The sequence below is a fragment of the Lemur catta genome, chromosome 5 (assembly GCF_020740605.2).
Source record: "Lemur catta isolate mLemCat1 chromosome 5, mLemCat1.pri, whole genome shotgun sequence".
Classification (NCBI taxonomy): domain Eukaryota; kingdom Metazoa; phylum Chordata; class Mammalia; order Primates; family Lemuridae; genus Lemur; species Lemur catta.
Genome location: NC_059132.1, coordinates 24,973,965 through 24,998,581, shown reverse-complemented (window position 1 = coordinate 24,998,581; position 24,617 = coordinate 24,973,965). Strand labels below are relative to the sequence as shown.

Sequence of the window (24,617 nt, the reverse complement as noted above, 5' to 3'; positions counted from 1 at the left end):
TTTGTTGACACATTTTTAAGTCTCACGCAAGCTAATAGGATCTGCACAATGCTGGAGGTTATTAGGTAAAAATAAATATCTGTATGTGTAATGGAAAACAACCTTTCATGAACAATACTCATTTGGCTTATTTCTATCTCCCAAACAGAAAACATCCAACAAGAACAATTTTATCTATGTTTATTTAATTATAACAAAAATAGAACAAATGCATACCAAATGGAAAAAAAAATATTCTAAAGTGATGATAAAAATGTTTAGGAACAGAAATGACTAAATTTAGCTGAAGGAATTACCCAGGTGCCATTAAAACACATTTGCAACTTATAATTGGTTGTTAGTGTAAATTAAATTGAGTAACCAAGTCCCAGTACTGCTAAATGTTATCAAAATATTTTCAAAATGTTACATAAAAACTGACAACATTCATAAGTATTTCATAAACACCAAAGAATCATTTAAGGAAAATAAATAAACATAGCCTGAGATAAAATACAAATCACACTTATGCCAGATATATACTCCCTTCCCCCTCACATACAATTGTGAGCCTTCAGTATTTTGCACGTTCCAAGATAAAGTAATGATAATACGTGTTGATGCCAATCTCAGCCATTAAAATAAACTACCTCATATCTTAAATATTCCTGCGATAAAACATCAGGACTCTAATCAAAACTTTATGAAGACAAATTACATTTGGTTTTGACTCTTCAAATCATGGCTAAAAACTCTCAGCAAAGCGTACTAGGCTTTTTTTCTCACACCAACTGACCCAGAATATATTTTAAGAAATGTTTATTTTCTGTGCATATTTGTTTTAAAATTATAAATTCCTGAGCACTTTTTCTTCTTCCTCCTCATCACTGTCAGTGACGTTGACTTGCTGGATGCTAGGGGGAGTTGACGTTGGGGCTGTGAAGACATTCTCCAAGGCTCCGATGTCCAGCGGAGGCATGGGGTTTAAGTACTCTTCCCCACTGTGGCCGTGACTGTTATAGTAAGGGGTCCCATCCATGCTCTCACAACTCCGAGAATCTTCGCTGTGTGTGCGTTCCTCTGGGTAATCTCTAAAAGGATAGTCTCTGTTTAAAGCTGAAAACATAGCTTCATGTTTTTGGTACCTGTCCTCATAATAACCAAGGCATTCTGGCATTGAACTTGGAAAATTTCCATAGCCAAAGGGAGGCCGACTATAAGGGCATGTGCTGTGGTAGAAAGACACAAGAAAGGAATTAGCTCATACCTTGTCCACATATTGCCTTGCATACAGACTAACTGAGCGAGTTAACTCCATCCTCTTTGAGGCCTGGAAAGTCCTAAGATCCTTTCTCAAAGCACTTCATGTATTCATCTGCTCTTTTCCCACTTCCCAGTCTCCACCCAAGATAAAAAGCAAAGGAAGCTTGTGACTGGAATCCTCACCAGCACTGTTATCTATTAGCAGCCTCAGGCTTCTTACCTTTTGACAAGCTTGATGAAGAAAGTTGCTTATCTCAGCCTTTCTCTCATAATGCCTCATATCGTGTAAGGTTTTGGAAATGCAGGTGTGTGCTGTGCTATGCTAAGAATTGACACTTAGTAAACAATGCAACAACTGTTTTTATTGGTATTTGAAAGGAAGCTCATGGGGAGAAAATGTATAACTGGATTGAAATCAAGAGTTTCTGAATATTGGGGCTCTGGAACAGAGGATAACAACTTTTTAATTGACATTCAATAATAAAGTAAATTAAAAACACTTACTACCAGAAAGATTTAGGACTGATATTAAAATGTGGTTTTAAAATTATTTTTGGAGTGCAGGAATGTAAAGAATTGAAAAGACTTATTGCAGTTTCACAAACTGATGATTTTGTTTAAAAGGCAAATCCAAAATTCTGCCATTTGCAGGCTGCAGTGGTTTGCACCTGTAGTCCCAGCTACCTGGGAGGCTCAGGCAGGAGGATGACTTAAGCCCAGGAATTCAAGGCCAGCCTGGGCAACCTAGTGAGACTTTGTCTCTACAAAAAATAATAGTAATAAAACCTTTAAAAAGACTAGACCTCAAAAATCTGCTACTGAAACCTACTTGTCAATTTTTTTTTTTTTAAGTATTATTCTCCCTTTCAAAGGCACAGAGATATGGAAAAGTCCAACCAAGAGTTCCCTGGGCTCATGGACTCCATCTAGTGACAGATGACATAAACATAATGACCACACTTACCAAAACTCATAAGTTGGGTGTTTCATTTCATGCTTTTTTTTTTTTTTTTTTTTTTGAGACAGGATCTTGCTTTGTTGTCCAGGCTGGTCTCAAACTCCTGGGCTCAAGTGATCCTCCCACCTCAGCCTCCCAAAACGCTGGGATTACAGGTGTAAGCCATGGCATCCAACCCCTTTAGTTCTTTGTCCATGGTTTCCTTTAGCTCTTTGAGCATATTTAAATAGTTGATTTAAACTCTTTGTCTAGTGAGTCCAGTGTCTCAGCTTCCTCAGTGATAGTTACTATTAATTTTTTTCTTGCGAATTCCATACTTTCTTTTTTCTTTGCATAACTTGTATTTTTTGTTGAAAATTGGACATTTTGAATATTATAATGTGATGCCTCTAGAAATCAAATTCTTCCCTTTACCCAGGGTTTGCTGTTGCTGCCTGTTTTGGGTCATAGTTATTTATTTGATTAGTGACTTTTCTAAACGATTTCTGTAAAGATCGTATTTTTTTGTCATGTGTGGTCATTGAAATTTCTGTTGCATTAGCTTAGTGGTCAGCTAGTGGTTTGACAGAGATTTCCCTAAACACCCAGAGACAAACACAAAACAAAAATATTCTCTCCTGGTGAGTTGGGGCACTCTTTCAGAGCATAGCCAGGCTATTTGCAGTTCTGCCTTAGCCTTCACTTCCTGCTTACACAGTCAGAAGTGAAAGGACAGGGTCTTCTCAGGTGTTGTCCAAGCATACATCTAGCACTGGGCATGTGTGTGGCCTCCTGGATTCTCCAGTATACGTGGGGGCATTTCAAAGCCCTATTCTCCCGTGTATCTCCTTCCCCAGTCTCTTCTAAGCTCTTATGTCTGTCTGCTGCTTGCCTTGTCTGTTGTCTCTTACCCTGGGCAGCTGCGGGTAGGGCAGCTGAGGGTAGTGCATGCCTTTAAATAATTTCCACAAACACCCATGGGAAACCACTCCAGCCCCAAGAGAGTTCTGAGGTGGGTGAAACAAAGGTAAACCCCTGAGCCAGTTCCTCACAAAGCCAAGACAGGTCAAAACACACAATCACAAGGCTTTGAGAACACGGTCTGTGTTGCCTCCTCGAGCAGCAACAAGCCACACTAGGGACATGGGCCACTGTCCCTTTGGCCATTGATTGCCAAACTGGGAAATGGGGGATGGTAGGCAGGTAAACAAAACTGCAGAACTCTCACCACAATTTAGCAGATTCATTCTTCATTAAGCACCTCCCCCGGATGTTCTAAGTTCTTTATTAAATTCCAGAGTTCCAAAAAAGTTGATTTTGACAGGTTTTGCCAGCTTACTTGTTATTACAGTGGAGGAAAAGATTCTTGGAGCTCCCTATTCCGCCACTGTCAGTGACATCCTACCTCGACAGAATTTTGTAGTTTTCAGAGTGTAAGTCTTGCACTTCTTTTGTAAAATTGATTCCTAAGGTTTTAAAAATCTTTTTGATGCTATTATAAATGGAATTACTTTCTCAATTTCATTTTCTGTTTGCTGCTAATGCAATTGATTTTTGTATATTGGTCTTGTATCCTGTAAACTTGCTGAATTTGTTTACTATTTATAATAGCTTTTTTTGCGGATTCCTTAGGATCTTCCACATGTAAGATTACGTCATCTGCAAGCAGAGATTTTTTAATTTGTTCCTTTACCACTTGGATACCCTTTGTGAACTAAAATAAAATTTTAAGGCTCACCCCACCACTGGCTGACTAAATGGACCCCCCTCATGGCCAAAGGAATATCTCAAAACTAAATTGCCTACCAGGAGGAAGGAGGTCAGACATGCCTTATCATGCCCCCCTCCCTTCTTGGGGACATCTTTTACAACCCATTAACAGGCCTTGGGGTATGCAAGACAAACCTACAGGTCCTCAATTTATACAACAAATATATGTCCGGTGGCTTATCTCTGATAAATAGCTCATATGTTAAAACATTCCAAGCCTTTAGACAAAGCTTCACGTCTTTAACCAATTACAAGTTAAAGAATCTTTAAACCCCACCTATAACCTATAGGGTACCCCCCCTCCTTCGAGATGGCCCACCATTTCAGGCCAAACCAATGTATGCCTCCACTATTGATTTAGGACTGTACATGTAACCCCTGTCTCCCCGAAATGTATAAAACCAAACTGTAACCCAGCCACAGTGAGTTCACTTGCTCAAGGCCTCCTGGGCGTGGCTCTGGGTCATGGTCCTCAAATTTGGCTCAGATTAAATCTTTTTAAAATTATTTTACAGAGTTTGGCTTTTTTTCCATTGACACTTTTATTTCTTTCTCATGTCTAATTGCTCTAGATTAAACCTTCAACAAAATGTTGAATAGAAGTAGGAAGAACAAGACATTCAAAATAAAGAAGTATTGAATTTTGTCAAATGCTTATTCTGTGTCTTTTAAAGTGATCATGTGATCCTTTATTGTATTATTGTATTGTTCTATTATAAAATGATATATTACATTAATTGACTTTCAGATATTTACCAACCTTGTATTCCTGAGATAAATCCAACTTGATCATGCTGTATAATTCTTTTAATATGCTGTTGGATTTACTCTGCTAGTATTTTTTGAGGATTTTTGCATACATATTCATAAGAGATATTGGCCTGTAATTTTCTCTTCTTGTGTTGTTTTTTTCTGGTTTTGGTATCAGGGCAATATTGGCCTCATAGAATGAGTTGGTAAGTGTTCTCTTTTATTTTTTGGAAGAGTTTGAATCTAAAGTGTGTCTCCTACAAATAGCATATAATTGAATCTTGATTTTTTTAATCCAGTGTGGCAATATCTGCCTTACAATTGTTTAATCCATTCACATTTAATGTTATCATTGATACAGTTAGATTGATGTCTGCCATTTTATTTTTTTGTTTTCTATGTACCCTCATATTTTCATTTTGGTCTTCTATTCCTTTTTATTGCTTTCTTTTGCTTTAAGTGAGTATTTCCTAGTGTAACACTTTAGTTCCTTTAAAAATATTTTTTATTTTTATTTTTTTTTAGTTATTTTCTTAGTGGTTGCTCTAGGCTTACCATATACATCTTAACCTGTCAGAATCTACTTTAGACCTATACTAACATAATTCCAGTAAGATATAGAAATGTTGCTTCATTATAGCTCTATTCTCTTTCCCTTTTTTATGCTATTATTGTTATACAAATTACACCTATATAATGTTACAAATCCAATGATATATTGTTATAACTATTACCTTATATAATTTTATGTCTACTAAATAAACTGAGAAAAAGAAAGAACAGCAAGTATATACTTATGGAGTATGTTATATTAACCTTCTTATATACCATTTCTAGTTCTCTTCATTTGCTCCTGTGAATTTAAGTTACAATCTGGTGTCATTTCCTTACTCTAGAACAACTTTGCTTCTTCTTCTCACCTCCTTTGTGCTGTTATTTCCAAATATATTACATTTCTATATGCTATAGGCCCCCCAAAATAATTATCACATATTGTTTTATCCTAATGGTTTTAAATCAGTTAAAAAGCCAGAGAAGAAATATATATTTATACTGCCTTTTATGATTACATATTTACTTTTACTGGTGCTCTTTGTTTCTTTGTTTGAATTCCAATTACCATCAAGAGTCACTTACTTTTAGCCTAAAGAACTTCCTTTAATATTTCTTATAATGTAATGTTAGCAATGGATCCTCTCAGTTTTTGATTATCTGAGAATGTCTTTGTATTGCCTTTTCTTTTTTTTTTTTTTTTTGAGACAGAATCTCACTCTGTGCCATGGCTAGAGTGCAGTGGTGTCATCATAGCTCACTGCAACCTGGAACTCCTGGGCTCAAGGGATCCTCCTGCCTCAGCCTCCCAAGTAGCTGCGAATACAGACGCGTGCTACCATGCCCGGCTAATTGTTCTATTTTTAGTAGAGACAGGGTGTCTCACTCTTGCTCAGGCTGGTCTCGAACTCCTGAGCTCAAGCAATTCTCCCACCTCAGCCTCCCAGAGTGCTAGAATTATAGGCATGAACCACCACACCCAGCCTTGCCTTCATTTTTGAAAGCTAGCTTCAGTGCATATAAGATGATTCTTGGTGGCTGGCTTCTTTCAGTACTTTGAATATGTAAAAATTCTGGCCTCCATTGTTTTGAAATGAGAAGTCAGCTATTAATTTTATTGGGAGTCCTTTGCATATAATGATTCATTTTCCTCTTCCTGCTTTCAAGATTTTGTCTTTGGCTTTCAGCATTTTACTGTCATGTGTCTAGGTATAGATCTCTTTGTACTGGAGTTTACTGAACTTCTTGGATGTGTAGATAAATGTTTTTCAACAAATTTGGGAATGTTTCAGCCATTATTTCTTCAAATATTTTTTATGATCCTTTCTCTCTCTTCTCTCCTTCTGGTACTTCTATTATGCATACACTGGTGTGCATAATGGTGGCTCTGTTCTGAGTCTCTGTTCAATTTTCTTCATTCTTTTTTTTTCCCTCCATCCCTCAGATTGTACGGGGAGTTAGCTACGCTCCCAGCAAAAAATCAGGCCCCTCAGGCAGGGGTTGTTGCAAAGGATGAAAAAATAGTAGGAAATAGAAATAAAAATAATACACAGAGGCAAAAATATAGTTTATAAAGAAGAGATTTATGAAAATAGGTAAAGAAGGGTACTCGGATGTCCACACGACTTTCTCATCAATTGTGTGGCCCAGACTGAAGTTTTACATCAGCATTTATAGGTACAGTGATCAGTTGCCAGGGGTAACAGATTTACATAATAACATGGAGTTCCGTTTAGGTCCAAAGTCTTTTCAAAAGGCTTCTACAGATTCCTTAATTAACTCTATCTATGTGAACAAACGGTTACAAAATCTTTTTAGGACAAACCTCTAAGTTTTAAGATAAAGCTATCACTTTAGCAAAAACAGAGACATCGTGGCTCTGGTTATTGTGTATTATGACAGAATTTTCAGAAGTCAAGCAAGAGCTGTCCCTTATGCTAATTACTTTAACCACATGGGTCCATCTTGGGCCATCTGGGGCAGCACGTCTTTATTGATCAGCTCCCATCCTGTGGCTCCAGGAAAAACCTGCTTTGTGGCTCAAAGCAGGTAAGAACCACACGCTTGAGACTGTAGCGTCACCTTGGAAAGCAGCTGCTACTGACCATTGAGACGCTCTCCTGAGGTGAGGCAGCTTTTGATATGCAAACTAACACGTTCACATTTTCCTTCAGGGCAAAGCCTTGCAAAACTCCTGAAATCATTTCTGTCTCTAAAAATATAGGGGGCATTTCCATAAATCAATATTTCTTAGGCTCAACAAGATTGCATAAAACCTATCAATCTATCTTCAAGCTTGCTGATACTTTCTTCTACCAGTTGAATTCTATTGCTGAACCCTCTAGTGAATTTTTCATTTTGGTTATTGTTCAGTTCAACTCCAGAATTTCTACTTGGTTCTTTTTATAATTTCTATTACTTTATTAATACTCTATATCTGATGAAACATTCATCATCATAATTTCCTTTACTTCACTAAGCATGATTTCCTTTAGCTGTTTGACAATATTTTTAAAAGTTTTGAAGGCTTTGTCAAATCCAACAACTGGGCCCTTTCACAAGCAGTTTTTCTTGCCTCTCCCTTTTGTTTTCCTGTGTATGGATCATACTTCTCTGTTTCTTTGCATGTCTGATAATGTTTTTGTTGAAAACTGGACATTTTGGATAACATATTATGGTAACTCTGGATAATGATTCTCTCTCTCCCTCTCTAGGGTTTGCCTTTGTTGTTGTTTACTTGTTTGTTCAGTGACTAGGCTAGACTATTTTAATGAAATGTATCTCCCCTGTAGTGTGAAATCTTGAGTGTCACTCCTTAGAGGGCACAGACTTGGACATAAATACAGTCATTGTGGGATGACATTGGTTATGGCAGGGCTCTCTCTGACTGCCTTTTTATCTGATCTGCCTGTTAAGCCATCTCCATTATTTAGTATCACACCAAACTGTTAGGCTCCACTAATTACCAGGTATTTGCTCTATTGCTTTCAACAATGTCCTGGGGCACAAACTGCTTCACAGCCTGATCCAATTATTAACAATTTCAGGCAAAACTGGGTTTCTTTGAGGTCTTTGATATTTGTTCTGACCCTGAGTGGCTACTCTTAGCTGTTTCCCTGGTTTCTCTGGTGAATTAGCTGGCCCACGGTTAGCATGTTGCTCTTAATTAAGAGGAGCCACCAGCCTCCTTTAATTTTCTAACCACCAAAATCTCTATGGTTTTTGAGAGAACCTTTAGGCTTGAACTTCCCCACACTCTGTTTCAAATAAGGTCAAGTTCCTTTGGAAAGAATTCTCTCCCTTGACAAAACCTCCAGTCTTCTCAGCTTGCCTCTCTCTGCATAGAACGTCCTACAAGGGACCTGGGACAAAGGTGATTGGGGTCTCAGAATTCTCTGCTTCTGATCCTTTGGGATGAGCTTCTATCCTGTGAGCAGGGGCCAGTTGAAAAAAAAAAGGGTCCATAACCTCTTGGTCATACTCACCCCATCAACTTAATCTCTTAACCTGAAGGGGATGAGAAATGCTGCCCCTCCCTCTGAGATACTATATCCCTTGATAAGGAGCTAAGGGGAGAGAGCCCTGTCTCCTTGGCCATATCTCTCAGAATGGGGCTTCCATCAAGCTGAACTTGCGGTGAGGGTAGAGGGTGAAGTGTATAATGGCTCAAGTGTCAAAGACTCCCACTGTTCTTAAGTTTTAGGAAATCTTCTTGCATAAATGTTTCTTCATTTGCGATATGCCCTTTAAGACAATTTCCAGAGACTTTAATGGTTGGTTTTACAAAATAGTTTTCACCAGTTACACTTGTTTGCTAGAGAGTGGGTCCATGGAGCGCCTCAAGCTGTCATGCCAGAAATGGAACTTCTTCTCACTTATCTTTTTAAACATTTGATTCTATTTATATTCATAGAGTTTTGTTCTGGGATGCAGTTACTTGGAAACAGTTTGATCCTTTTAGGTCTTGCTTTTAAGAATTCTTAGATGAGACCACAGCAACATTTGGTCTAGGGCTATCTGAATTGAAGCAAGACCCTTTTGGAGGACTCAATACTCCATGAAACGTTTTGCAGTCTGGTTGGTGGGACTATTCCCAGCACTGTGTGAGTGCCAGGCACTGTTTTCACTAATCCTTTCAGGTGGTTCTTTCACCAGCTTTGGGTAGTTTCCTCAAAAACATGCACTAATCAGTATTTCACTGAATACTCAAGAGAGACCCTACATCAGTGTCTGGAGTTCCATCTGTGTACAGCTCTCTTCTCTCTGATATTCTTATCCTGAGAAGTCTAGCAAATTTGGTCTCACTGGACTTTCAGCTCTGCCTCAACTCAGAAATTCCGTGAGGATATTCTTGTATTTCTCCTTCCTGCACAGTGGTTTCCAGGCCAGTAAGCTGAGAATTGTAGGGCTCACCTCATTAGCTTCCCATCGCTCAGGGATCTCTGTCCTTCATTGCCTGATGTCCAGCATCTTGAAAATCATATTTTCATATATATTGTCTGGTTTTCTGATTGTTTCAGAGGAGAGGTGAATCTAGTCCCTATTACTGCCTTTTGTCTGGAATGCAAGTCCTCTTTAATTATTTGAAATATTGATTTTTAGTCTCTTCCTGATTTTCAATTACCTCAAATTCTTGGGATGTTAATCCTCATTTGTAGCATCTACAGACTCCTGTTCTTAATCCTTTCCTCATTTTCTGTTATTTTTTAGAGCTTTAATGATCATTCCCCCCACCCCCACTTTGGAAATCCTAAGTGGCCTCCTGGATGATGGAAGTGTTCCTCTAGACCAGGTGCCCCAGGTAATTAATGTTGTATGCTAATTTCTCAGCTTGGAAATGTCTGCATCAAGTGGATAGTGTGATCTTAGATTCTGAACCAGCGTGTAATTCACCTTCGAGTTTTGATTTCTAATGGAAATCACATAGAACCCTGGGTAACAACAAGTTTCTCTTTGAGTTTTACCTGGGTCAGTGACAAAAATTTTCTGTCCCTTTTAACAAGGTTTTTTGAGGGTCCCAGCTTTATGGAGAGGTTTTAGTTTCACTCTCCACCTTGAGTATGGCCAAGACCTCATATCTCTTCTCCTTACACAGGCATTAAAACCCAAGTTCAGGCATTTTGTTTGTTTGTTTTTAGAGAGACAGTGTTTTGATTTATTGCCCAGGCTGGTCTCAAACTCTGCCTCAGGCTCCAGAGTAGCTGGTACTATAGGCATGTGCCACCATGCTGGGCTTAAAACCTAAGTTTATAACCACTGAGACTAATTTCTGAATCTGAAAACCATCTCTAAGACCACCATAACTAGTTTTCAGCTTGTTGGTCACTTTGGCATCTGGGGATTTATTTTCCTTTCTGGAGTATTGAGCTAGGTATTAAATTATTCATATTTAAACTCAACATTTCTTGGTAGTTGCAGCAGCAGGTATTCTATGTTAACTAAAGTCTATGTTTTGGGACTATAAGTTTCCCTTCCCCATAAAAGTTTAGGCAAAAGTTTGTATATGTATGTTTATAGTTGACATACTGCTTTGACATTCTTAAAAGGATTAAAAGTCAGTATAATATTACTTATACATTTCATTTGGTTCTTTCAATAGCATTATTATTAATTAGCAATAGCAGTATTAAAGAAAAAGGTATAGTTTCTGTCTTCTAAGAACATACTTTCAAGAACTTCCTTTGAAAATGTTCCTTAAGGGGTGATATGATTTGTACATTAACAGCCAAATCCTAAAAGCCTTGTCATGAGTGAGAAAGACAGACTTCCCATTTCATATGTAAGAAAGCATTGCCTGCCCCAAAGTCCACTTGACTACATGAGTTTTCCATTCCAAAGTACATATTTTCCATATGATTCCCTGCTAGCAACTAACAGCTGCCAATCAAGAGGAGCCATTATATTAAGTCTTACCGATATAGTAAAAAATATATATATATAGAATTCAAAATCACACAAAGCTTCGACTATTGGCTCTGCCATTGTGTAACCTTGCTAAAGCTATTTAACATATGATCAATTTATTTATCTGAAAAAGTAGGGAAGTGTTATACCCAAGCCATAAAATTGTTGTGAGAATTCCAAGTAAAAATGCCTAGCTCTCAAAATACTAAGAAGAAGAAAATAGAACAAACAAACAAAAAACCAATAACAGCTAGAGTAAGACTGTGGAACACAGACCATTTTGACTCTTTTTCTCCTTTCCTGTAAGCAAATACTGTCCAAGACTTTCCTGTATTACAAAATTAATTATGTAACAGATTAAATTTCTACAATTTTAGTTATTGACCTGAAGGTTCTAAGTAGGGCTAAGTGTTCTCAAATCTACTCAGCTATTATATACCATCTATATTCTCAACACTTTTCCTATAGCTAGGAAAATTCTCCAAAACTCCTATACAATCCTAGATCCGGACAGATAGCAGTGAGAAGAGATTATCAACCCCTGGCCTTAGGAGTCTCTTCAAGTTTGATCCCTTGAACTAAAAATATTTCTGAAAGCTGCAAAAGATAAAAAGTGAAGAGTCTACAGGAAAAAACAAAACAAAATAAACCCTAGGTAGCAAAATCTCCCCTTCACCTGATCTAATCCCCCAGTTCCACTTGATCCTAGGACTTGAAAGGAAGCAATCCCATTATGAATTGAAGCAACACAATATGTACCTAAAAAGTTGTTTCCTTTGAAAAAGTTCTAGTGTTTAATAGTGCAATAGGGCAACTATAGTTAACAATCATTTATTATATTTCAAAATAGCTAGAAGTTTTCAAATGTTGCCAACATAAAGCAATGATAAATGTTTCAGGTGAATCATGTCCCAATTACCCTGATTTGATCATTATATATTATATGCCTGTATCAATATAACATGTACTCCATGAATATGTACAATTATTATGTATCAATAAAAAATTTAAAAAAAAGAAAAAAAGTTGTTTCCTTTGATGAGTAGGTATGCCCTAGTGGGTAATGTATTTAGTTTCTAAATAACAATAGAAGATTGGTGTTAGACACTTAACATTTCAATCTCAACAGGAACTATCTTTGTCTAAACATTTAATAATAATTGAAAAGTAGAGACTAATACCACTCTATCAGAATACTTACAAAAGAGTTAAATTCTATCACTCCAAAATGAAAAGTTACAAATTTGTTTTCCCAAAATATTTCCCTAAGAAAATCAATCCCTTTATTGGTAATTTACAGGGGAAATTTTCTGGTTTGGTAAAAAGGGCACTAAGAGAGTGTGTAACTTTGAACTAGTCATTTAACCTCTCTTTAGACCAAGTGCCCTCCTCTATACCATTGCTATTCAAAGTGTGGTCCATAAATCAGCAAAATTGGCAATCAGTTGGGAACTTGTTAGAAATGCAGAATATCAGGTGTACTATCCCCCAGAATAGGATACGACTATACCCTAGACCTAATAAATCAGAATCTGCGTTTCTAACAAGATACCACATGATTTATATACATTTTAAAGTTTGAGAAGCACAGCTCTACATGATAAGGGGATGCAACTAAGTGATCTTAGGTCCCTTATAGTTGCTTTGCATGAAAAATAATATCTGACAACATCAGGGCCTATATTCTCATGTGGCAAGAGTTGCCTAGAGCTGAGTTAGATAGGGCATGCATTCTTTCCAGCTTCCCCAGTTGTGATCTGGTCCCCCCTTCATCTATTATCTTAACTGCTTGGCTCCTATTCAGCCTCTAAATTAAAATCCAAGCAGAATTGAGGAAGACCCCTTTTCAGTAAAAAACTGATGCTTTCAGAGGTAAAAATTCATTAGCTGTATTTTTAGGAGAAAGGAAAAAAATTTTTCACTTACCTTGATGGGAAGTAGTGAGGTCCAGGTAGAAAGTAAGGGTGATGAAAAGAGAATCTCGGTGGTGTCCCAAACAGAGTGGCTGGATGGCCAAGGGGAGGAGGCTGGTAGACATGCGAGTGTGGAAGGGGAGGAGCCTGGGGAATTGGAGCACTTCTGGGACAAGTGGAAACGCTGGAATATTCCTTAGGAGGCTGGATGGTCGAGGTTGCAAATCTGGCATGGGCAGTACTTGCACTGGTTGGAATCCTGTTGGTGCTCTCCAGAGAGACAAGGGTTGGTCTCTTCACAGAGTGACTGGCTCCAGAATGCAGCCGATCAGTGTCCATTTGGGAAGGCCCAGCAAAACGCTGGGGTGGGAGTGCTGGGTGGAGGGGCAGACTAGGAGCCTGGACAGCCACCTGGCCAGTACTGGAGATGCTGGGCTGGAAAAGTGTGATGGGGCTTGGGCGCTGGACTGCAGGTGTGGGCAGCTGGATGGCAGGTGGGGCTTCACCTTTAGAAATAAAAATAACATAAGTCAAGAATTAATTGAGTCGCTCCATGTTTTTTTTCTTTCAGTAAAATTTAATAAACTGTACAAGCAGAGGCCTTCATTAACCCCGGTACTTGATAGCATCATCATATCAAACCACTCTATTTCCTTTACAACATTTTGAACATACTAAAGTCATCCTCTTTCCTTATTTATTTACGTTATTTGTCTCTTTCCCAACTAGACTCTAAGTGCCACGAGAAGAGAGACCTTTTCTGTTTTGTTCACTGCTGTAATCCCAGGGCATACAACATTTCCTGGCACAGAATAGGCTCTCAACAAATATATTTTGGATAAATAAATAAACGAATAAAATTATTAATCAATAATTTGAAAGAATGAATGCACACAAATGCTGGTATGCATATATACGTGTTTCTAAAACTATAATATAGTTACCTTTAAGGAGTTGTCATCTAGGAGAGGGAGGGGACAGGGCAGTAGAAAAGCTAGAATTTCATTTAATACCTACTATTTGAATTTTCTATTTATCTAAATATATTAATTTTATATTTAATATTAATAGGGGTGCCAGAGTAGTAGTACAGGTCATTTTTCTTTTATTTTGTAAACTTCTCTATATTAAACTAAATTTAAATGACATTTAATTTTTTAGTTAGAAAAAACTTAAGGAAACAATTAACAAAATTGTTTCACTCTATTGTATTCAATGTGACTACAGAAGGAAATTTCCAGGTGACACTAGGACTTGCCACAGACCAACCATTTGCGACAGATATGAAAGGAGTACTATTGCAGCATGGCATGGTGGATAGGACAGAATTTTTAAAGGTAGGTGAAACAATTTGCATTTTATCTTTCTATTCCTGAAGAAGACAGGACTGCTGATTGAGTTATTGAATTATCCAAATGACATACCTAGCCTAAATTTAACTAAACTGTCCTGAAGAAATACAGATAGGTGCTGTAGCAATAGAGTCATGATCCAGTCTATTCTGTTAGGTGTCTGTTAATAAAGAAGATGCAGGCTGGGTGCAGTGGCTTATGCCTGTAATCCCAGCATTTTGGGAGGCTGAAGAGGGAGGATCACTTGAGGCCAAGAGTTTGAGATCAGCCTGGGCAACACACTGAGACCCCATCTCTACAAAAAATAAGAAACATTAGCCCGGCATGCTGGTGCACACGTGTAGTCCCAGCTAATGGGGAGGCTGGGGTGGAGGGATCACTTGAGCTCAGGAGTTGAAGGCTGCGGTGAGCTATGATCGTGCCACTGCACTCCAGCCTGGGTGACAGAGCAAGACCCCGTCCCAAAAAAGAAAGAACGATGCAGTCCAAAAACAAACTCTGTGGTTAGAAATGTCTCTGTCAGACGCTAAAGAAATGTGGGTCACCTTTCAGCCCTATCCATGTAAGACCTCCCTCTCCTTCCATCTCTCCAGATAAGGCAGATAATTCCCCTCCTAAAGCTGGAAGTAGGGAATTAAGGACCATATCCCTTTGTTTAAAGATGGCTTCTGACCCAGTGAAGTAGAGGAATGGGGTGTAAATAAAGCTGTCCCTTCTCAGTTGATGAGGTTACATGGACTATCCTTCCCACCTGTAAGGCATAGGCCCTCGTCTGGCCTTTCCTGATTCATCAAGCACAAGGTAATTTCCCTTCTCCATGTTCCCTGCAAACCTTGTAAATCTATCACTTATCGTGAAATAGTGTAAATCTCTGTAATTATTTGCTTGTATGCCACCCCCACCACAATCACCAAATTGTGAGCTTGAGAGCAGGAACTCGCAATTCCTTTTTGTATCCCAGTATCTAGCACAGAATCTGGTTAATAAAAATAGTTAAGAGAAGTATGAATGGATGAAAGAATGAACTAACAAATGAGTCTACAGCAGATAGTACTTCTACCACTGATCTGCTGTAAGGAGTTATAAACTTCCTCTAAATGACTATGAAGCCAGGCTGACTTGGAAAATCTGTCAAAATTTTATTACTGGGATTGTCACTGTACTCAAGGCATTTGCTGCAAAAATCTACCTCTGACACAGAGTTGTTTTTCCTATACCCAGTATGAGGAGCTCTTTAGTCCTCAGTAAAGAAGTATAATCTTCCTAGGCAAAGGAAAAATAAATTACAAGAGCCATACAGAACCACTGATAAAGATTCAGTTACTGAAGAAGGAAGGGACAAATCTTTTACCAAATACTCTTTTCTACCAAAGATTTTCCTATAAAAGAAGAGGTGGCACTTAGGTGGTACGCATGCATTCATATAATTCAACAAATATTCATTAAGCAACTAATATGTGCCTGCCACTGTTTTGGTCTAAGGTAAAAAAAAATTAGATAAATAGATCTTCTATAATATTTATCTTGCAAAAAAATAGAGACATAGAGAGTTATATGGAAGTATAATGAAGATGTCCTAACTGTCAAAATTTAGGTTGCTAAGCAGGAAGTTAAAGTCTGCAACATACAGTTACCTCTGATAAACTGTCAGTGAATAGGGAAGACTTGTGAAAACAGCAAAGTTCTAATGTATCAAACTGTAGATAAGGGATGGTAGAAACTAGTCAGATACCTGTTTTCTCTACTTCTAGCACACAGCTAGATTACATTTCCCAGCCTTCCTTGCAGTTAGGAGGGGCCATGTGGCTAAGGGCTACTCAATAAAATATAAGTAGAAGCAATATGCATCACTTCTGCGACTGAGACTAACACATGCAAGACATGCATGATCCTCCATGCTCTTTCCCCTTTTGCAGATGCATGCAACCAGTACAGTGGCCTTGGATGCCACATATGAAAGAGAGCAAAGCTATAGGGTAGAAGAAGCCTGGATCCATAAATCACCTTTTGGAAGAGAGCCATCTACCAACCAGAAACACCCATTTTGGACTTTACCTGAGTGGAAAATAAGCTTTAATTGTGTTTAAACCAATATATTTTAGAACTGTTAAAGCAGCTAGCATTATCTAACCATTACATGAGGTAAAGAGCAGAATTTTGGATCCATACTATAGTATGACAAGGACAAAAGAAAAAATAAAAAATTGTAAATAGTTTTAAACAATTCCTGCATAACTCTCACCATCCACTCCCAAAGAGGAAGAATCCATTACACGTGCTGAATGGATGAAGGGTGCAGCCGGGCTTTTACTGTGTGGCTGGGATGAACAGTGAAGGAGCAGGGAATGGCAGAAACTGAGGACAGACCAAATTTTTCTAGAAGAAAAAACGTTATAGAAGTAATAAAGACAGGAAGACCAGCATGTGGCTGGGGAGAGAGAAAGGAAAGAGAAAAGAGCAAGAAACAGAGAGACAGATGGGGAATGGAGAATTAGGAAGAATAGTTAGGCAATTGCTAAGAAAAGTAGGGCTCTGGGCAGAGACAACAGTAATGAGGAGCCCCAAGAAGATTCACTGTGTGTTGAACCATGTGATTACTCTGTCCCTGCCTCCTCAAGAAAACTTACAATGAAGAGCTACATCACTTTCCAAGGAATTTTAAAGCCAGATTTAAGTTTCTTATGGACATAACACTCTGCCGAAATGGACCCAAGGCTGGAACAAGAAGACCAGCTTTTTGGATTATAACAGTACCAGAATCATGGAAGTTTTTGTTTTGTTTTGTTTTGTGTTAAGCAAGAAGAGGTGGGTAAACTAAAATGGCATGTCTATTACCAAAAAATTAAAATAGTAGTAAATATTTTTTGAACTAAAAATTTATAGAAAATTTACAGAAAAGTGAACGATGTCAACTGAATTAAGATATAATAAGGAAAACCAATTTCAGGCTTGAGAGATAAAATGTAGAACAACAAAATAATTGAACCAGAAAATTCATGTATGTACAAAGTGACATTTAAAGGCCAGGCTAAAATATATATAGCTCTTACAAAAGTTTCAAAAGCCTTTACATGAATTTGAATACTAATATAAAATGGGGATAGTGGCATAAATGGCATCAAAGATGTGGTCAAAGATATCTAAAGAGAGTTATGGACTATCATCCTATAAGCACTTTCAGAAACTAGAAACAGAAGAAAACCTTGGGATATGGTATCAAATATGAGAGACAGAGTAAACATAATGCACTGGGCATAAAAATAATACCAGCCAAGAAAGGTACTATAGACTCTATCAAAGAAATAGTAAAAGCAGTCATATTTGTATCTATCATTTCTACAACTACCTTCTGAACTCTTAGATGGCAGAGACAATAAAAACATTTTTATATTTTGTTTCTAGTAGAGGTTGGCTCATAATATGTACTTAATAAATATTAGGTAGTAGAGGCAGCAGGTAGGCAGGCATGCAAATGTAGCACTGGAATGTCACTCAGAAATATTCACTGAAATGGGAGAATACCAAATTACACTGCCAGATTTCAAAAAGATTGACTGCATATCTTAATGGGCTAAAAATGTGCTGTGAAGATTTGGTATAGGACAAATGACTGATTAATAGAACAAACAGGTTTACTAGAATACACAGTAAAATGAAATAAGCTTCATTGAAAAAAAATATGCCTCAAAATTGGAAAGTTGCTATCACTCACTGGCCAAATCAAAGAAAACCCATCAAAATCTTGTCCAAATGTCACAAATCAGCCCAAGTGTGGTAAATCAGATGCAAATAAAAATTAGGCAGTCCAAAGGAAAACTGAAAGAACCACATCTGAGAGGCCTCACAGCCAACACTGACACTAAATGCTTTAATAGAAAGAAGATAATCAATGGAATTTAGCATTACAATATAAAAGGCAACTGAAAACACAGAGACTCAATAAATCCCTTCATACTAAAGAAGATCTTAAGATTTCTGAACCCTAATTTTCAAAGCAGATAGGTTAAGAATATTAGATCAACTACAGTACAATGGCAAGTTCAAAGAACATTCTAATCCAAATTGACAAAACAAATATGAATAGATCTTAGGTGGCATTCACCTAACAATTGTAAAGAAACTCAAGGGTAGAATTGAGAAAATATTAGATACAGTAGACACCAATGGCCCCTACCAGAGATTTTTGGAAAATCAATATAACTTCCAGCTATTGGAAGTGGTGACCTTGAGAACTCTAGCTTGCTGAGTGTATTTTCTGCACCTGAAAGGGTGGGGAAATCTATACAGTATCATATTAATGCACAAAGCTTGCTAGAAAAACGAGAGCAAATTGTTTCTGTAAGAGAAAATCATACCTCTCTACCTTGATATCTTTCTTCCATGGGAACAAAGCAAACATGCTTGAAAACAAAATTATCATAACTTTATACTTAGAACATAAAATTAACTGAAAGAAATAACAGGGCTGGGCGCGGTGGTTCACGCCTGTAATCCTAGCACTCTGGGAGGCAGGAGGATCGCTCGAAGTCAGGAGCTCGAGACCAGCCTGAGCAACAGCGAGACCCTGTTGCTACTAAAAAATAGAAAGAAATTATATGGACAACTAAAAAAATATATATATAAAAATATTAGCCGGGCATGGTGGTGCATGCCTATAGTCCCAGCTACTCGCGAGGCTGAGGCAGGAGGATCGCTTGAGCCCAGGAGTCTGAGGTTGCTGTGAGCTAGGCTGACGCCACAGCACTCTAGCCCGGGCAACAGAGAGAAACTCTGTCTCAAAAAAAAAAAAAGAAAAGAAATAACAAAGTAAGGTATAAAAATTAACATCTGCAGATGATAAGAGATTAAAACTATGATCCCCCAAGGAATTTGTGCTATAATTTGTTCTTTTTTTTTCCTTTTTTTTTTTTTTATCAAACAGCGAAAGGTGAGAGTGCCTGACTGTGCTGGGAGAGAACAAGACCACAGGATCAGCTTTTCGCATCTTTCTCTTTAGCCTAGACATCTCGAATGTGGCTTTATTGCTATTGATTGCTAAAATGATACATAAAAAATACTGAAAATGCATAAGATTCTAAGAAGTCAATTTGCAAAATATCTAAACCTCTCAGCTCATTGGGGTGGCTTTATTACCAGAAGGATCTGAGCAAGCAGAAATTGGAAAGAACAGTAGTTTTAAATAGTTTTGTTCTAATAGTTTAAGACCAGGGATAGCAAGTAGCGAATGCATAAAGCTCTTCCTGAAAGATGGTTAACATAGGTTCTTGTAAAATGATGGATAGCTCTATAACAAGTTTTTAAGTTTTTAAGATACTAGATTCTCAATTTTTTTTTCTCAAAATTGACGAACAGGAATGTCGTAAAGAATTGATAATGGAGGAGAAATTTAGGGAGAGATAATATAATGAATTAAACAAACATTTGGTAGAAAATAGATTACTTCCATTGCTTTTCTAGAGCAGTGAGAGAATGGTCTTAACAGATCAGTATCATTACTAAGTTCCAGGACAGGATGCCTCATACTCCATTAGCAAGGCATTCTTTTATGTTGATAGTAAAAAGACACTCCTATTTCCTATTGAATTACCTCAGTCATTTCCTGCATTATCTGTCTAATCTATGGGCTCATCCTGATTTGCTTAAAAGGTCTGAGGTTTTAGACATGGATTATTTGCTACTCTGGCAAATCAACTGCTTTGATGTCTACTAAATTCTTCCTTTTCCTATTTAATGTCCTCACTATCTCTCATCTTGATTTTTTACCTTAATATTATTGTTTCAAATTCTTAAGTCTAATAGAAAGAAAATTTCAACTTAAAAGGTAAATTTTCATGCAGTTATGAAAAAATAATAATAATCTACAATAAAACCAACTCACCAACTGGATGAGTAATGGTGTTCTCTAGGCTGGGAATTACCACAGAGTAGGTAGGTGAGCGATAAGGATAAATTGTTGTGGGATTTGTAGAGATGATATTCTGTGTGGTACCAGAAAATACATTGGAAACACTTAGAGGAAAGCGTTTTCGCTTCCCTGGACGAGGCTGATAAACCCAACCTATAGAAGAAGATAAACTACTTTTAATTTAAATGTATAGACCCTATTTAACCTTTAAATAGTTCTTTTCATACTAAAAATACAAAGCACTTCAAAGTTTTTTAGAAAATAAGTTATGATCTAAAGTATCTTTTGCAGCTCTATGATACTATTTCTGTGAATAACTTCACTGTGTATTTTAACATACAAATCCATATAGCTCCTAACTTGTGGCCAGTGTTTTAACCTATAACTGAAAGGAAGATCAGATGTCCTACCTCCAATGACATATAACTGAATCTGTTGTAGAATCAACATCAAAGCCACCGAGCTTGAATCCCAAAGCCTTTCCTCTACCTATAAAGCAATGCCTCACTATGACATTATTCATCTCCTCCTGTTTCCTCACTTTCTATAAGGCACAATTGTTTATATCTTACAATGCGATAATCACTAATGACCCACTATTTTTATGCCTAGTTCAGGAAGAGTCACTCTCCTAGACTTGGCAAGCTCCAAGTCCACAAACAACTCAATTTCCTTCCAAAGTCAGAATGGTGGAGTTAGGGCAATTGTAGCCACTGTATAACTAACTGGAAGCATCACTGGTTCCCTGTAGATGCTGCCTCTGATCTTCCCTCCTAGAATCTCTCTGCTCATATTGCAGAAAAAAAAATTTTTCCCCACCATACACAATCGTGTTGGCCAAGTGCTGTGCATTTTCCCAAGCTTAATCTCAATGTCCTTACTGCTGGAGATGAAACAAGACTCATTTTATACTTTATTATAATGGGGATAAATATATCAATCAGAAGGCAGGACTATGTTCTGACCACTGTGTAATATTAAAATGGAGCATGGTGTTAATCCTTGATTTTCATTATCTTTAAGTGTATAATTCATATCTTTTTCTGTTGCTATGATTTTAACACTTCTAGTATATGTAAAATTATAGCCTAAAACTCTGAAGATTTATCTTCATTAAATTTCTATTTCTGTATATTTAATCAAAATCACAATAAAACTGTATGTCCCCTGGTTTTTATTAGTTAGTAAATATGAGACCAGATATCCCCTTACTTGGTTCTACTTAATGAAACTTATGCCCAGTATCATTTCAATCATTACTATAATATTAGTCATTATTTTCTTTATTGCACATATTAGATTAGAAAAAAATTACACATTTTTTCTTTCCATCTCAACCTAACCTAATCTTTATCTAAATAAATTTAAAAGAAATTTAAAAAAAGGCTTTGTTCATTTCATTTGATTACCAGGAAATTCCTCTCTGTGCTTTTCTTTAATCTTTTGTGCTTCATCATAATAGGGTTTCTTTTGTTCTTCACTAAGTTTGTTCCACTCTAACCCGAGCTGGACACTGATTTCTGCATTGTTGGCTGCTGGGTTAGCTTTGGCTAGTGCTGGCCGGTGGATCCTTGCCCAAACCATAAATGCATTCATGGGTCGCTTCACATGACCATTTCTGTCCTTACTGAAGGGAGTATCTGGTATTCCTACATGACAAAAATTAAGAGACTAAATTAATGTGCCACACACACACAATTTTAAAGTGAAGTGCATCTCCATCTATACTTATTTTTTAAATATCTGGAGAAAATATACACTTCACAATAGCCAAAGAACTGCCAATATTCCAGAATTCCTTATAACCCCTGAACTCAGCATTCTAAACTGTAGTTTAGAATGACTCCTTTTCCTCAAACAGAATAATATTATTGAAGATATTATGGAAGTTATAATGTTGAATACACAGTAAATTGCTGGCTTATTACTTATTTGAGCTTTATTAATATAACAATAATTAACATTTATTAATAGTTTATTTCCTACTAAAAATATTCTATCATTAGGGGGCAGGAACTATGATTTATTCATGCCTATAATCCTAGCACTAGGTAAGTGTTCCCTAAATGTTTAAAGGAACTAATTTACATGGTGATGATGTGTCCTTTCAAGCAAAAATATTTATAATATTATACTAATGATACTATATTGGTTGTATTCACTGTGAAGGTGAAGCTCCTACCAAGGTAAGTCATCAACACTAGTTCCATGTCCTGGGAGAAAAATAAGAGAAAAATAATAAAAGTGGCTTTTTGAAAGTCACAGAGCCAGATGAAACTAACAAAGGAAACTGGCTAAATTCACATTTCTTACATGATTCATCAAAAATAGCTGTCTATAAAGTTCTTATATTGCTTCTTTTAGGATTAGTTAATAATCCTAAAAGATTTTTAAAATTTTTTTTAAAATGCTAAGGATGAAATATGTAATATAAAGAAAGCTATTTCCTTCTTTTAGAAAATGAAAACAAAGTCTAAAACTACCAAAGATAAAAGCAAGGGGGTAGAGTGGAGAAGATGAGTCAGTAAAGAAAATAAGAACAAAAACAATAAAATTAATGAAAATATGAAACAAAAGATTAATATGACTTTCCAAGACATTCATTGGCAGTATTGTCTGAACTAAATCTTAAAATAAGAATTTGCTAACTATATATTTAGCATATATATTGTAGTTGTTACTGACGTAACTAATTTCTTTTAAAACAATTTTTCTAACTTATTTTACAATATTTTCAATATTTTGTAAGTCCTTAGTTTTTAGAAGAAATGTTAAAGTGTTACATTTAATCATGTATTATTTTCTCCTAGCATTTTTAAAGATGACCTCTATAACTGATATAAACTTTCCCATTTAATTATAACTTTTTTCATTAAACACCATTGCTTCTTCTATTTCTTGATACATGTAAAAGTATTCAGCTACCATAACATGATATTTTTAATCTTGATTACTTGTAGCATATAAACCTAAGGCTTTGTGTTGTCTAGCAAGAATATTTCTATTTTTGTGTATAAAAATTAGTCATATCTAAATCTCATCATTTACTGGGACTTAAATTACAGATTTTTAAAAAATGTTTGGTAATCTTGAACATGTTACTGTATTTTACTGGTATATGTACAAGTCAATCAGAAGTGATACCTGTGCAGACTTTGCCCTGAAAAGAATCAGTTCCATGATTTTATTTTTCTAGTTTAGGCTTCTGAACTGCTGACATGTCAGCTATGGGGCAACATAGACGAAGTTTTGAAAACCAGATATCCCTGCTGTCTAATACCTGCGTCTGAGGGAAGCACGGTCAGTGGGACATCTTTGGTTTCAATTTTTACAGAAGGCTCCAGTAAGGATTGCATTTTAATAGGCACTGGTGTCAGGGGAACCTTGGTCAATCTTATCAGCTCTGAAGGTGGAGGTCCCTGAAATTGGATCCGGGCCCCCGGGGGTACGGTGTGGAGAGTCAAAGGGATCCTGAGGTCTTGCTGGTGTGGCCCGAAGGCGCTGGACGGCTGGGCCAAGATGACCTCCTTGCTGCCATGAACCAGGCCATTGGACGCGGGCTCCGTGCCCAGCCTGCAGTCCTCGCGGAATCTCTCGGGCTTCTCCGTTTTGATGATTTCTTCTCGGACAGTCGCCAGGTTTTTGCCTTCGCTGCCTTTCCCCGCGTCCCTCATGATCTCCTCTGTCTCCAGCTTGCCCTTCTTCGTGTCCCCGCGGCGGCTGTCGAGGGGCGGCCCTGGGCCTTCCACCTTGGCCGCCCTGGAGACTCTGGAGCCCGCTTCGACGGCCCTCCGAGGCCCCACTCCCGACGGGTCGCAGCCGGGACCTGGCTCCTGCCTCTCGACCTTAACGTGCAGTTCCCGGGGCTGCACCGGGTACAACTCGGGCCTGCAGGGGGCGCCCTCGGGTGCGGGCGGTGGCGGCAGCAGCAGCAGCTCTGGCCTCAGCGACACTAGCCGCGCCTGCGCGGGCGAGGAAACGGCGCTGTCGTCCCGGGCCTGGGGCAGTGGTGGCACTGGAGGCAGCAACAATACCTGTTCCGGTTTCACCTGCAGCAGCCGCCGTGCCACGGGCTGTACGCCCGACGCCGGGGCGTCGCCGCACGACGAGGCCAGGGTCGCGATGGCGGCTGCGCACGGGGCGGGCGGCGACTGAGGTGGCTCGACGGCCGCTGCCCGAAAAGAGGAGCCTTCGACCGGCAGCGGGGGCGGAGCGGGTCGTAGCGGACACGGCGGGGTCACCCGTGGCAGTTGGCGCGGCTGAGGTCGCGGCTCTGGCCTGGCTCTCTCCAT

At 38.0% G+C, this 24,617-nt stretch overlaps 1 protein-coding gene across 2 annotated transcripts; it reads right to left on the bottom strand.

Moving 5' to 3' along the window:
• Positions 1-668: 668 nt before the first annotated feature.
• SOX30 (SRY-box transcription factor 30) lies at positions 669-24,617 on the bottom strand. Of its 2 annotated transcripts, XM_045552688.1 has the most exons (5): positions 23,606-24,617; positions 21,735-21,974; positions 20,299-20,478; positions 13,082-13,574; positions 669-1,208 (listed from the first exon to the last, which is right to left on the bottom strand). In XM_045552688.1, exons 1-5 carry the CDS (start codon positions 24,615-24,617, stop codon positions 827-829), a joined length of 2,307 nt encoding a protein of 768 aa, XP_045408644.1. In that variant the 3' UTR covers positions 669-826. The 2 variants fall into 2 exon arrangements, with proteins under 2 accessions (XP_045408644.1, XP_045408645.1); XM_045552689.1 differs by lacking the exon at positions 13,082-13,574 and having other exon boundaries at positions 1,090-1,208.

What these genes read in the sequence shown, in the direction of transcription:
- SOX30 (XM_045552688.1), bottom strand. Translation starts at nt 24,617, where the DNA reads ATGGAGAGAGCCAGGCCAGAGCCGCGACCTCAGCCGCGCCAACTGCCA. An exon ending in CGTGCTTCCCTCAGACGCAG is followed by an intron (nt 21,975 to 23,605) that starts GTATTAGACAGC and finishes TTTGTCATGTAG; the next exon opens with GAATACCAGATACTCCCTTC. An exon ending in CCTCACTACTTCCCATCAAG is followed by an intron (nt 1,209 to 13,081) that starts GTAAGTGAAAAA and finishes TTTCTACCACAG; the next exon opens with CACATGCCCTTATAGTCGGC.